The sequence below is a fragment of the Pinus tabuliformis genome, chromosome 9 (genome assembly GCF_031772625.1).
Source record: "Pinus tabuliformis cultivar Carrire ecotype Pingquan chromosome 9, CPIR1, whole genome shotgun sequence".
Lineage (NCBI taxonomy): Eukaryota > Viridiplantae > Streptophyta > Pinopsida > Pinales > Pinaceae > Pinus > Pinus tabuliformis.
The window spans coordinates 1,454,779,111-1,454,793,847 of record NC_142307.1 but is presented as its reverse complement, the minus strand read 5'-3'; the positions used below and the strand labels follow the sequence as shown (position 1 = coordinate 1,454,793,847).

The window sequence follows — 14,737 nt, the reverse complement described above, 5'->3', positions numbered from 1 at the left end:
AAGCTCCTCCCCAATTTCTGTGCTGACCCAATAAATTTATGCTATTGCAGCCAGATAGGAAATGGTAAATATGCCCTCAGAGTGCTCATAAAATTATGAGAAATTCGCTGGTGTACTTTCTGAACAAGGCGAGCAAAACCCAAAAAGGAATTGGCCCCAAACCAACTCTCCAGGAAACCCCCAAAGTGGTGCAATTTGCCAGCTAACTAGGAAAACACACTACTAAAAGAAAGTGGATTTTTGGTAAAAGTATTGCCTGGATCATGCTGAAAATGCAGCCACATACTCCTCTCCAATTACCCTCAAAAACCCAGAAAGAATTTGGGCTGATTTTGGGTGACTAGACAGCCCACCAAATAGTGCGAGTGGCCCTCTGGCTGGCTACATGCACTGCTAAGAAATAATGCTCCAAAAACTCCCAATTCCTCGGCTGTAATGCCACTGAAATTCCACACAAAATCCCCTTCGGAATCTACCTTCTCTTCTAGCTAATCTCCTCCAGAAATTAGTTTTTCTCTTCCCCTGCCCAAGCGTTCTCTAGTGAGCTTTGCACACTGCCGGAATGGAGAAATTTGGCCCACCAAATGGCCAAGACTTCTGCCCTGTGAAACACTGCCAAAATTCCGGTCTCAAGGTAGGAAATCTCTTTGCAAATCACCAGATCTCTCAACGCACTCGAGCTAAAATTTGTGCTCAACAAACTACCTCTATGTCAAGGAAGTGCGTAGAACTAGGTGAACACCTGCAATTTTTTATGGTTGTTGTTCCTTGTGCATGTTTCTGTTATTTGCTGTAAATTTTCAATTTGGAATATTACACACCAGGTCTACAATGGCAAATAGAGTTAGAGCTGAGGTCTGTTAGGTGCCAAGGAGGGTAGGTTGAGGCCTACATAGTCTTGGCAGGGCCTAGTAGAGGGTATAACAGGAAGACTGTGGGTCGCTGAAGAAGGCTAGGGCTAACAGAAGGTTGAAGAGAGTTGGTTGCAAGGGACAACAACAACAGTGGAGGGCAGTGGGCTAAAGGAACATGCCTAGGTGAGTGAATTGGTTTTTTGGTTAACCTAGTTTGCTACAACAATATTGTTTTTTGTGTTGTAGTTTTTGTATGTTGGGAAGATGAGAGCCTAAGGGACTTTGCCTCAACCCTAAGAGTTTTGATCAGGGGGGATTTCTCCAGATATTGGCATTGTACAGGGATTGCAAAGGGCCATGATCCCTAGTACAGGAGCCCTGTTTATATTCTTATTAATGGACTTGTAAGAAACTTTTATGGGCAATAAAATCTTGTGTACTATCATCGATCTGATTGCTTGTATATTCCACTGTGCAAAATTTTTAAAGTTAGGCATTTCCAGTGTGTTTATGTTTCCTAGTGTTAATTTTAGGTATGTTTTATGCTTATAGCAATTTATTTCAATTTTCAGAGTTAGCTCAATAGCTTTTCCAGATTAGCAATCACATCAGCATTAAAGTAAACTGCGGATAGAACATAAACATAAATTGTAGAATATAAGCCAAGACAAGAGGACACAAGATGTGGCGCTAGCCAGGGACAAACCCCAATGTGGGGAAACCATTGATCAGTTCTTCTTATATGTTCTTCAATAGTTCAACAGAGAGAGAGAGAGAGAGATAGTACATTTGCAACAGAAGTCAACACTTTGACTTATCTAGATAAGAGCATAAAGCATCTCTAAGAAGATGATACATGAGATCAGTTGAAGACATGTTGCTTCAACTGATTCTCCAAGGTGACTCCTTAACCTATCATTGCGCTGCATCTCGTCATCATGCTGCACCTCACCGTGCTGCACCATGCTGCACCCATCATCACAATGCTGGACCTCATGACCATGCTGTACACATCATACTGCTGCACCTTATGCTGCACTGCTGTCCCATGTGCCATTGTTGCACCATGCTGCCACAGCTGTCCCATGTGCCATTGCTGTACCATGCTACCACAGTTGTCCCATGTGCCATAGCTGCATCATGTTGCCACACTACTGTCCCATGTGGTATGCTGAACCATGTTGACATACAACATGTCTCATGTGCTTGCAGCACCATGCTTGTCATGCTGTCCATGCTTGCTGCTGTCCCATGTTTGCCTTAGCATTCCTTTGCTGTCCCATTTACTATGCAGCTGTCCCTTGCCATTGCTGCCTAGATATATTGCTGTAGCTGCTGTCCCTAACAGTCATGCTATACCTTGCTGCTGTCCCCTTAGCCTTGCCATACCTTGCTGCTGTCCCATGTGTCTTAGCAGCACCATGTAGCCCAATTGTCCCATTTACTAGCACTGCTGTCCTGGGCATGTTTGAGCCCTCAAACTCTCCATGTTGTCCCTGTTTTGAGGTGGTTAGGACTGCGGCCTACCACAGTCCCACACTGTCACCTACAGCTCACCTTTTCGCTGCCCCAAACAACCCTTCTTCAACTCGGCTACCCTTCGCCTCCTTTCAGCAGCTCGGTGCCTTGTTTTAGGCCTTAAAACAGTCCTCCCTTTCAGCCGCATTAGGCCTGCATCTAGGGCACCATTGGTATGTTTAGGACAACATCTATCTTCATCTTAACAGCGGCTAGGATACCCTTGAGATAGCGTAGGTTGGGGCTGCCTTAGGATAGCGTTAGGGCTGCCTTCTTGGACTGTGTTAGGGCTGCCTTTAGGACAGCATTTAGGGCTGCCTTAGGATTACGTTAGGGCTTCCTTTAGGACAACATTTAGGCTTCTTTCTTAAGCTCCTTTAGGTCCATGCATAGACCCTTCCATCGCTTCGCTGGCCTGCCTTCTTTGTCGCTGCTACGGAAGCCTCTTTTCCTCCAACGTCTAGGGCTTCCACTCCTAGATTTCTCTTCCACTAAAATCCAAGACGAGTGGAGAGAAATCATGATAGAAGTGTTTGTGAAATGATTCTCAAGTCATCTCCTTTTATACTAAAATGTTGAGCACATGTGGGGTTTATTTGGTTGCTGGCCGACCTTGACAAATTGTCTTATAACACAAATAAATTCATAACTTCATGAATACTTATCAGAATCAGATGATCTTAGATCAATCCTACACCTCTCGATGAGAGGGATCCAAGAAAAATATCAGCTGCCATAAATAAGATGACCCACATGGAGTTTGGCCCTAGTTGCCAATTTTAACACCTAGCTAAAGGCGTAGACCAAACTTGGGGCGTGTTGATTTCTAACATGAAATGCTTAGCTTCCGAAGTTCTTTGGAAAATGATTCTTTTGACACTTTGCTTCCAAAAGATGCGTCCACTTTGCTCCCGCTTCGTGCAACATTGTTTTGAACTAGGTCTGCTAGATTTTGTGGTAATAGGGCTAATTACTCATAGTTGTTTCTCAGGTTTGCACATGGTAGATTTGAAATACAAAAATGATGAAAATCACAATTTTACCTCGCATGGAATATGAGGGGTAACAACTATCTCCAACTTGGGGACGTGCCGTTTGAAGAAGAGTGCATGAGATCTCTAGAAACTCCAGTGATATTTGTTGAGAAAGCTTTCCAAGCAAGTGAAAGAAAACCATGTGCCGGGATGGATCCATATCATTCGCTTAAACACCATATACAAATATCAACATAGTCCATTACATAGCTCAAAATTGGCTTTAGAAAAAAAATACGAGGGGTAACAAAGCTCATTATACTTCTAGCCTAAAATAAACTTACATTATGAATAAAATTTTCTTATATAGAGAGAACTGAAGATAAGTTAGTTCGGAAAGAAATCAGTTAAAAGTATATGTATTTCTAGTGCTTGTTAACTGCTTAGAGAAAGAAACATAAAAGTCATGGGAAAGAAAGCAATATGAAGATTAGACAAACAGCAGGTCTGGTGCCTCAGCATTTCTATTTTGATTTGTTCTGCAGATTCCACATGTTTGAATAGTTTCCTTTTTTTCTTTGAAGCATGACAACTAGATTATAGATTTTCGAATACAGGACTGGAAGAGAGAGACTTTGTCTAATCTTTACTTTTGTAAACTTGCAATGGCACACTATGAGCTTCATTGGTGGACATATCCACAGATGCATTAATGTCCTTTTAATCACCCCTACTTATGGTACATATTTTTTTGCATCAGTGCAGTTGATGGTCACACATCCTATTATTTTCTATTTTGTTTTCTTTCAAAAGCATCCATTTTATTTTTTTTGTTTTTCTATGTAGTTGCTTCTAGACAATTCGACAATTAGGCTTATGTCATCCTTTTGTGACAGAATATTCTGGGCCTCAAAACGGTTTGAAGGACAGACAAATGAAATTGAACCATGGTATGGAACTGCGTTCTCAGTTGAGAAAATAAAGGATGATTTAGTGAAGGTGGGAAATATCATTGTTTAATACTCATCTTTGATGAGTTTTCATTTGAAGTACCTTGATAGCTTTTCCTTTTGAATTTTGTTAGTGTTCAATGAGAAGAAAGTGAAAGAAAGTGGGCTTCATTTGTTTTTGATCCTGATTTTGTTCCTTTTGCATGGAGAGTAAAGTATTTCTGGCATTAATGAAAATGTTGGTTTTATTTATCTGTTTTTATAGCCATCTTGATTGTCTACTTGATGCAGCAATGGGAAGTTTCACAACCAGATGCAAGATTAGGATTACCCTTGCCAAATATGTTTATACCTACAGACTTAACGCTCAAACAAATGGAGGAAAAGGTTATGAAAATGTACCTTCATGGCAAATTTAAGATATGCAGTATTTCTAAATTCTGTTTGTTCTGGCAGGACTCAGGATGGGTCTTTTTTTAACTGCTTTAACTACAAATACCTAATAGATTCTTTGACAATGACAAGCAGGTCGAACATCCTGTGTTGCTGTGGAAATCTGAATTTTCAAGGTTATGGTATAAGCCAGATACAATGTTCTTTACACCGAAGGCTTATGTCAAGCTGGATTTCAACTGTCCTGAATCAAATTGTTCACCAGAAGCAGAAGTTCTAACACAGATTTTTACAATGTTATTGATGGATTACTTAAATGAATATGGTTAGTAATATATTACTCTACTCCAGAACTTGTGAGAATTCTCTCTTGGTTTTTTAGTTGATAGTTGGGAGACAGGAATTTCAAGTTTAACTAGAATAGTTAGTAGTTTCGAGACAAAATTATCAGTCAAAACTCAATGCCAGTTAAATTGTAAGGTATTGGTGTGTCGTAACTTCTCAGTTAAGAACTAGAAGACAACTATAGGGCTCCTAATGAAGCTTTAATTATTATGGAGAAGGGACATTGGATTGGAGCTTTTACGCTTAACAATCAAGTCGAACATAGAAATATATATCTGAGAAGTCAGATTGGTTGTCTATCATATGGAAAGCTTAGATTATCTAAGTATCATATTAAGAGCCTCTGAGGTTATCTGTATTAAAATATTGCTCTTCCTTGGTTAATCTGAAGCCAAAGATTTTGATGGATTAACATCCAAGAATGATGACTTGAGAAACATGAACTTTCTACAGTTAGATATCTTCAACATAGCACCAGTGCCTTGATATGGAATTATGTATTATCCAATATGCTGTCTTTTAATAGCAATTCTAATGTATTCTTTGAAGGCCGAAACTTTTATGCTCGAGATGACAGCCTCAAGAAATTCATAATTTTTCTCTAGCAGGAAGCCTAGAACTTTGCTATTTTGAACACAAAGGAAACATTTCTCATGCTTCCACATATAGAATGCTTGATCTGTTTTAGTTTCTGGCATCAAAGGATAGGTATATAATTGTTTCCTGTTCATATTAGTTCCTTGCAGATCACTTTTGTTTCCATTGACTTGAACTACATTTATCTATTTTCAGCTTATTATGCCAGGGTTGCTGGACTTTCTTATGGTATTCATCACACTGGTACGGGGTTCCAGGTACTTATTTTGTTAATGCTATATTTTAATTAAGGATCTTTCATGCAAATTGAAAATTTGGCATCCTTTCATTTCAAAAGATGAGTGCATGATACTGAACAGAAAGGAGGAATGAATCAAAGCATTCCTGGAAGAATGCTTGGAAGGGTTTGCACCTAGGAGTTTCACATTTCGTATTATGAAAAATGGTTTAGGTTCTTGCTTCTTTGGGACGTATATAAGATATGCTATTCAGAGGAAAGTCTGTTTTGTATGCTTTATTTTTTTCAGAAGATACAATGTATATTGCATGAAGAGTATCATGCTTGTGCTATCTGACCTCAGAGTCCATCATACATCCAGTACGTCTTATTTAATTAATATAGTTTTCCACCACATTTATAATGCATATAAAGGGAAATAAATAAATTACATAAATTCAACAAATGATGGTGATTGGGACAGACCAAGAGTTGCAGTAATAATACACTAGATGGTCACGTGTCACGAATTCCACATGTCAGATATGGTTTGACATGTGTCACCCAAGAGTTTGGCTAGTCTTTTTAATAAGACATGTGCCAAACATGTGTCTGAGATGTGCCCTACATGTGTACTGGGTTTAGGAAACATGTCCTATCAAAAAGTAGATGTGGGATGTGTTTTTAGGCAGAGGGAGGAGTGGTTGAAGAGAAAGATAAAGATGTAGGATATGTTTCCTGATGATATGGGTGTGTACAACAGTGTTGAGTTGGCATTAACCAACTTGGTTCTTAATAAACTTGTGCTAGAGCTAGTCACATTGATGATGGTGATCCTCTTGAGGGGTCATCCTCCACACCAATAGATGTGTAATATTCCTTTATAATTTATTTGGTAAATTTGCCAGAAAATTTTTGCAAGAAATATTTCATTAAAAATTACCAGAAAACATCATAAATTTGTCTGATAGAAATTGTCAGCACTTAAATAAATATTGCAATTTAGACCCAAAAAATTGAAGAGGAAATTCTGCAAAGCCCAACTAATTTTATTAATAAATACTAGGAGGAGATTAGATCGAAATTTGAGGAAACCTAGTAAATGAATTAACTGGAAATTCTCGGTTTCTAGCTCCCTTATTTTTGCATCTTGACACTTCCGATGAACTCGGAATGTGCTCTGGCCCTATTACCGACCATTTTGTGGGTGATATCCTTAGGAGAAATTTTTTCTCCAAGATGGTCCTCAACCGACAACCAACAACCCTTCGAAGCCACCAGCGAGCTTGTTGTGCCACTTCTTCGCCACCTGAGCCAGCCATGTGGTCCCTCACCCATCTGTTATGATTGTATGTTTGAAGGTGGGCCTCCCAACCTAAACGTATGCCTTGTCATTTGGTAATTGAGTATTGTAGTTTGCTTATCATGGATACTTCTGGGCATGGATTAATGGGGGGATTTGGCGGAAAGAGTGGGCTAGGTCTGTGCTCTTGTCCCCTAGACCTCTTTTGGATGTTAACCTTGGACCCTAGTCCCGTGGGATCTCTTTTACTGACCTTTGGGCTTTAGGGATGGTACTACATGGGAAACCCTGATTTTGGTTGCGTGGTCCCGCTCCCTCATCCACATATATCACTCCCCTTCCACTCATTATAACCCCATTCATCATTTCTCCCACCTGGGTCCACATTCCTCCACTGGGTCCACATAGGGTTAGCCTTCCCCTTCCCTTTGCCCACAACTTCGCATGAGGTTGATGCAACTGAAAAGAAAAGTAAGAGCATAATTAGCCACATTCAACAAGAAGATGTACCACAAAATGCAAAAGATGGCTGGGACAAACACATTTAGCATATGGGAAAAAGCCAATACATGAGCTCAACCCCATCATCATGGCCATCACCCTCATTCCTATATGCCCTAGATGAGCCTCCTTTATCATTCAGGAAGCCATGGTTGTCCCAACCCCTGGTAGGCAATGAACCGCCATACTTTAAAGGGGGTATCCATTGCTATATCTTACACATCATGCTCTTATCCTTTGAGCCCCGAGCAATTAATTAAAGAAAAATCATAAAAGGGGAAAGACATATAAATAAGGGTGGAAAAATCAAGGTCGAGGCACCTCATGTACGCCGATTTCTCCCTCCTATACGTTATATACCTAAGTGTGGGCTTCCCTTTTAATAGCTGCCTTTATACCCTAGCATGTCGTCTAGGGCCGCCCCTTTCATTCCCTACTCCATTCATCTCTTTATCACATGCCATCACCCTTTAAAGAATGTACCTTGGACATACTATCCCCTTTAAAAGTAGAAAGCACCTAATAGGATGTTTGGTTAACCCCATTTGGAGGTTGGAGACATTAACACCTGCCGAAACCCACTATGGAAGGACATGCCATTATGAAGTGCCCACATGTTGTCCATGGTTTGTAAGCTCTTTTACTCGATTTCCTTTGATGACTTGTTGTACTAGAAGGCTAGGGGACCCATTGGATCTTATGCAGGATTGCAGATGGTCTCCATTTTGGGTTTGGTCTCCCTATACGGGTCCTAACCTCCAGAGGGCTACATTCCATGGGCCTCCACAGTAGTAGACCACACTCCATGGATCCCCAAAGATGTTCAAAGATTGCTCGAGATTTGCCTATTGGACGAGGAAGATGCACCTAGTTCACCATGCACAGTCGACCCCACAGTTGTACCATGCACTTGTCAGATGACCCACGACTTGTATGCTGATGTGGCACCACTTACACCGTCATCTGAGCCCTTACAGATGGTCTACAAGCATCTTTGACCTACTTGGAGACGCATGAGGTCACTTGTGTGCCCTCACACGCATTGGGAGCACCACATGTTTATTATTTGGAGAACAAGGGGCCAACCCCTTTTCCACTACTTTTGGGAGTCCTATTCATCATTGTGGCACTTATGGACTTCATCAGGCTTCTTAGAAGGCCGAACGACATGTATTGTTGATCATTCGACCTCTTGAGAGGCTTGCTATTTTGTTCATGAGCTAGTTTGGTGGGCTTGTTAGCAACTGCGAGTTATTTTGCACATTATTTTATTTTAGGGGCTAATGTAGGCCCACGTAGCTAAATTGAACTCATTAGAAGTGTATAAATAGAAGTGATGAGGATTGATTTTAGCATCATCACTTGGATTTGGAACTTATATCTCTTTAGAGATTTTCACTATCCTTCTTGGAGGACGAATTTTTGGAGCATGGAATGAATTTTGATGTTTGGATAATTTTCATGTCTTGGAGCTTCTTGATGGCAATTTTTTTGGATGGTTGGATATATTCTTGTACATGTAAGTTCATTTTAATACTATTCTTTCTTTCTAATTTTGTCACATACATTGTTGTTGGGATTTCACTATACTAGGGCTTATTTGCTGCATCTCTTATGCAAAGTTGTGGAAATTTTGTTTCTGGATAGTGAATGCTTCATGTATGGGCCATGTATAATGAATGAATGTTCCTAGGGATGTTTCATTACTGAAATTCATCTTGATAAGCCATTTATCTTGCAAAACGAAGTATAAAGTCTTTGAAGCTACTTTTGCTACTGCCCTAGTACCAAGCGAAGTTGTCTTTGAGGCCTCCTTGACCTACAAAATTTGAAGGTCCATAGTTATAATTCTACTTGACTCCATTTCTCCCCAAAGGATTAGGCACTGGTCCACCCAAAGGTGATCATCGTCAACCTTTCTCATCCAACTCGCTCTCCTTTTCGAGGCCTAGCCCATTAGGTCTCCTAGGGCATCATTTATCTTGCAAACCACCCATCAAGAGGTTTGATCTCTTGGATCCTACTGCACTGGTGTGTCTCCTAGGTGCCCTTCAATTTGGAAGAAATTCCGACAGTGGGATTTTGAGATATCTCAAGCCTTAACCTCGAGATTGAATCTTGCCCTTGGTTTCCCCGGGTTAGAAACCTCATTGGGACCCTCACATTTTCTTGCATTACAAATTATTTCTTTTGTCTTTTCCCCCCTTCGGAATAGGTCAAACACATCATTGGTAGCTAAACCCTACCCCCCTTGACCTACTCCCCGGGTCCACTTGGTCCCATGTGGTTCCATATCTTATCATATTCAACTCTTCAAAAACCACTTGGGAAACCGAGTTCCATTAGAATTTTAGTGTTTAGGAAGCTCCATTACAAGTCACATTTCCTAAGCCAATCCCACAAATCCCTATTTCCCCTATCCTAGAGAACCTTGTACCTGGCTTAAGAAGCAGGCAAGTCTGACTCTTGAGTTTCTCCTTGGAAAGGGTCATCGAGATCACTTCACATCCATCTTAGTCAACCTATCCTTCATAAGTGATTCTCTATATATCGGTTCTCCTCCCATTGGTGACAGTTTGTAAAGAGTAGGAAGCTTTAGCTGTGGTGACAATGGGCTTTAGCTTCATTGTTGCTCTTAACCTAGCAAGTGCCCCTCTAGGACCCCTGCTAGTTTGAGCGGTAAACAACCCTTTTGAATAAACCAATTCGACCCTCTGGGATTATATAAATTTGACCTCCTTGAATAACAATTTGGCCTCACAAGCAAACTAAATGATCAGTTAGGGTGGCTTGACAACCACCGAAACTGGCCGCCACTAGCTAGGGTTTATATTTCAACACCGAAATCGGGAAATGCCGAGGGTTTCTCCCTCATATCATAACCTACTAGAGATCTTGGAATAATTATTAAAATAGAAATACTCAACCATATCCCAATTGAACTCTCATCTTCCTTTTTATAGCTTTCCTTGTTCAAAATACCATGGGTAATCGAAATACCATGGTCAATACTATGGGTCATCAAAAATCATATATTTTTTCTTTATATCCCCTCTTAATTTAATTATTCATTTCACTTTTTGATGTGGCTTTTCTCTCCAAGTGAAAATGAACCTCTGTTTTAAAAAACGGCCGAGCCGGCTCTGACTCGATCGAGCCAACTGAGCCAGACCCCTGACCAGTTCGACTCGGTAAAGAAAACGACTTGGTGGCCGGTTTGTTAACGAACTGGCTGGCTCGGTCGAGCTCGATATAACCCGACTAGTTCGGCCAGTCACGCCCACGCACACCCACCCTGGCTTTTTTGGGGGGGGGGAAGCGGAGCCCCCACTGCATTCTAATTTGGTTTTAGGTTTCTTTGAGGTCCATTTACCTCTCCTAAGCCTATAAAAGCTACCCAACCCCCTCACATTTCCTCACAACTATCTCATTGCATTTGTGTGAGAATTTGTGAGGAGTTTTTGAAGAGTTGTGGAGTTTGTTTTTGGAGCAGCAATGAGGAGTCTTGGGCAATCATTGGAACAACAATGAAGAGCTTCTTGGGCAGTCATTGGAGCAACATTGGGGAGTTGTTTTGTTGGAGCAACATTGAGGAGGTCGTTTGTGGCAACTTTGTGCCTAGAGGTATTTTTTTTTTCACTTCTAAAATCCGTTTTTGTTTTTTTTTTTGTGCAAATCTAGAAATTGAAAAGCGTCTTTTTTGTAAAAGAAATGAACATTGAAGCAATGCTATTTTTTTTTTTTCATTTTCAGATTTTTTCCTTTCATTTCCAAGTCCAAAAATGGCTCCTAGAGTGAAAGAAGCTGCTTGGGCATATGCTGAAATGATTGATAATCAAATGCATTCCAAATTTTGTCATAGAAAAGTTAAGGAGGGTGGAGGGGGCATTCATAGGCTGAAACAAGTTACAACACTTGGCTGGTATTAGAGGTGAAATTACTCCATCTGAAGCACCATCAGAACAAATTGGGCAGATTAGGAAGGAGTTGCTAAATAACTTTGAGAAGTTTTAGCAAGAAAAAGCTAGGAATAAAGAAATAGAGGCTTAAATTGGGAGGAAGACTAGTATACAACAAATGATGGCTGCCAACCCCAATTTTGATTAGTAGGGCTCTTCATCTATCCCTTGCACTAATGCATCCAACCCCTTTGTCTATGTTTATCCCTCTTTGGAGTCTATGCAAGAAAAGGGTAAGGGTAAAATGAAAAAGAGGGGTGATATCAAAAGTTATTTCACACCCTCCTCTCCGTCAGATGCACATGGTCCTCAAGAAATAGATGTCATATGCAGCCCACTTTAGATGACCATTGTAAGAAAGAATTGAGAGAGACTGCCTCTGATTACATAGCTAGATGGTGGTATGATTCTGATATCCCCTTCAATGCTTCTCGTTCTCCATATTATGAACCTATGTTTGATGCCATATTTGTTGCTGGAAAGGGCTTCAAAGGCCCTGCTTCGCATGAGTTAAGGGGATATCTTTTGTGAAAAGAAGTTTCCTCCATTGATGAATATTTGAAAGATTTCAAAAGCTCATGGGCAAAAACAGGATGTACCATCATGTCAGAGGGATGGACTGATCAAAGGAACCGTACCATCATAAAGTTCTTATCTTTTGCCCACATGGAACCATGTTTCAAAAATCAGTGGATGCATCTGATAGGGTGAAAGATGTACACTTGTTGTTTCTGTTTTTGGATGAGGTTGTTGAAGAGGTGGGGGTGGCTAATGTTGTTCAAATCATCACAGATAATGGCTCTAACTATGTTCTTGCTGGTAAAATGTTAGAGGAAAAAAACAAAACCATCTTTTGGACCCCATGTGCTGCACATTGCATAGACCTCATGCTTGAGGATATTGGCAAAATAGATTGGGTCAAGAACACTGTAGAGCATGCCAAAAGCATAACAAAATATATCTACAATCACTCATGGATTTTGAGCTTGATGAGGAAACACACAGGGGGCAGGGATATTATTAGGCCTACCATCACTAGATTTGCAACTCATTTTTTGACATTGCAATCTATGCTTTCCCAACATAGAAACTTGCAAAGGGTGTTTTCCAGTGATGAATGGAATGAATGCCAATGGTCTCGCAAACAGGATGGCAAAGATGTGAAAAAGAAAGTTAATGAAGAAATATTTTGGAAAAAGGCAACAAAGATTGTGAAGGTTGCTGAGCCACTGGTTAAGGTGTTGCGGTTGGTGGATGGGGAAAGATTGGCTATGGGCTTCATTTATGAGGCTATGGATCAAGCAAAGGAGAAAATAAAGGTAGTATACAAGGATAGAGTGGCTAAGTATGGGCCCATTTGGGCAATCATTGATGAAAGATGGAATAATCAATCCCATCGCCCTATACATGCAGCTGGGTATTTTCTCAACCCAAGGTATCATTATAAAGCTCTGGAGGCAGACACTTTCACTGGGGAAGTTAGAGATGGATTGATTGATTGCATTGAATGCATGATCCCTAAGGAGAGTGATCAACTGGAGATACATCGACAGATCACTTGTTTCAGCAGTGCCACAGGTGCCTTTGGCAAGAACCTAGTAAGGATTGCAAGGGAAGTAGGTGAGCCAGGTAAACAAAAATTTCAATTTTCAAATTCTTATTTTGTTAAATTGTTTATAATTTGAAAGTTAGATATAATTTGTTGAGCTAACTCATTACACTACTATGTTTTTTATAGCACAATGGTGGGAGGCTTTTGGTAGCCATTTCCCTTAATTGCAAAAGTTTGCAATCCGTATTTCGAGTCAAACTTGCAGTGCTACTGGGTGTGAGCGCAACTGGTCTTTCTTTGAGAGGATTCACACGAAGAATAGAAACCGTTTGGAACAAAAATGGTTAAATGATCTAGTCTATGTCGAATACAACCTCCGACTGAGACGCAACCAATTGCTGAACAAAAGACCTAATACAAATCCCATTGTGTTGGAAGATATTGATCCGACATCAGATTGGGTAGTGGATGTTGAAGAAAGTGTAACTAGGTTCGGTCTTCATAATGACACAAGCCAATGTAAATGATGTAATTTGTATCTAGCAATTTTTTGTGTATTTGAATCATGGGTTTCATGATCAAAATATTTGTTTTAGTAGCTCTCATTATGAGCTCTAGGCTAGGTGATAGGTTGTGTCATTTATGTAAATGTTTACACTTGAAATATACAAGTATGACTCCAAGATCAAGGTTAGAATCATATGGCAAAACTCCTTCAAAGGCAAGATCAAAAGAGCTACGAAATGATCCCTGTAAACGAATGCAAAAGAAATAATATATATTTCCGGCATATATATTATAGTTATAATAGATGATCATGTCAGCGTCAAGTTGGCTAAGGAATAGATCATGTCGGCTTGATAAGAAGGCCTCATACACTATAAATAGGCCTCCTCTCGTACCAATTCAGAGGCACAAAACTTGACGTGGGTTCATCTCCTATATCACGAAGTCTATTGTGTCTCATTCTAAGTGAAGAAGTCTGTCCAAGAGAGCGAGGAAATGTAGCTGCAATAGAAGTCTGTTCATGACCGCAGAGGAGCCTTTCCATAGCCGCAAAAGTATGTTCCCTCATACGAATATATCAATGAGTCTGCTCTCCCTCATGGCATACAAATCCGGATTAGGGCTTGACATTTTGTAACTGTATGGTTGTTCTAGCCGCAAATTCAAGGAGAAGATTTCTGTTGAAAAGAGCAAAGTTATCATAGGGCTAGAAGAGCCCTAACACTATTCGCGTTATGAAATCAAAGGGTTTTCCCTTCGCTGTTTTTGAACAGTCAATGTTGTTGCCTTTCGAAGCCTTCTAATCAACCCTAATCATCGCTCTATCAATGTATGGAAGATCTACATAAAGTGCGAGGGTAGAACAAGGCTTGAAGAGCCTATTTGAAATTGTTGGTGCGAAGGTGCTGTGCATAACTAGGACTGAGTTGCAGTCTGTGAAAGCTTCATGATTAAGGTATCTGTTTCAGAGCTACAGTTAGGGTTTCTGAATAGTCACTTCAAAAGGATAGATCATCTTGTTTAAGGGTAGTGTTAAAGGAGATTCTCTAGGTTAGTGGACTATCCTG

At 40.3% G+C, this 14,737-nt stretch overlaps 1 protein-coding gene across 1 annotated transcript in view; it reads left to right on the top strand.

Moving 5' to 3' along the window:
* LOC149154063 (insulin-degrading enzyme-like 1, peroxisomal) overlaps positions 1 to 14,737 on the top strand; it is a 474,120-nt gene that overhangs the window by 246,423 nt on the left and 212,960 nt on the right. The window contains exons 15-18 of the mRNA XM_089445838.1: positions 4,243 to 4,345; positions 4,588 to 4,683; positions 4,825 to 5,014; positions 5,827 to 5,888. Of these exons, the coding sequence (XP_089301964.1) occupies positions 4,243 to 4,345; positions 4,588 to 4,683; positions 4,825 to 5,014; positions 5,827 to 5,888 (451 nt within the window). The remainder of the gene's footprint in view (positions 1 to 4,242; positions 4,346 to 4,587; positions 4,684 to 4,824; positions 5,015 to 5,826; positions 5,889 to 14,737) is intronic.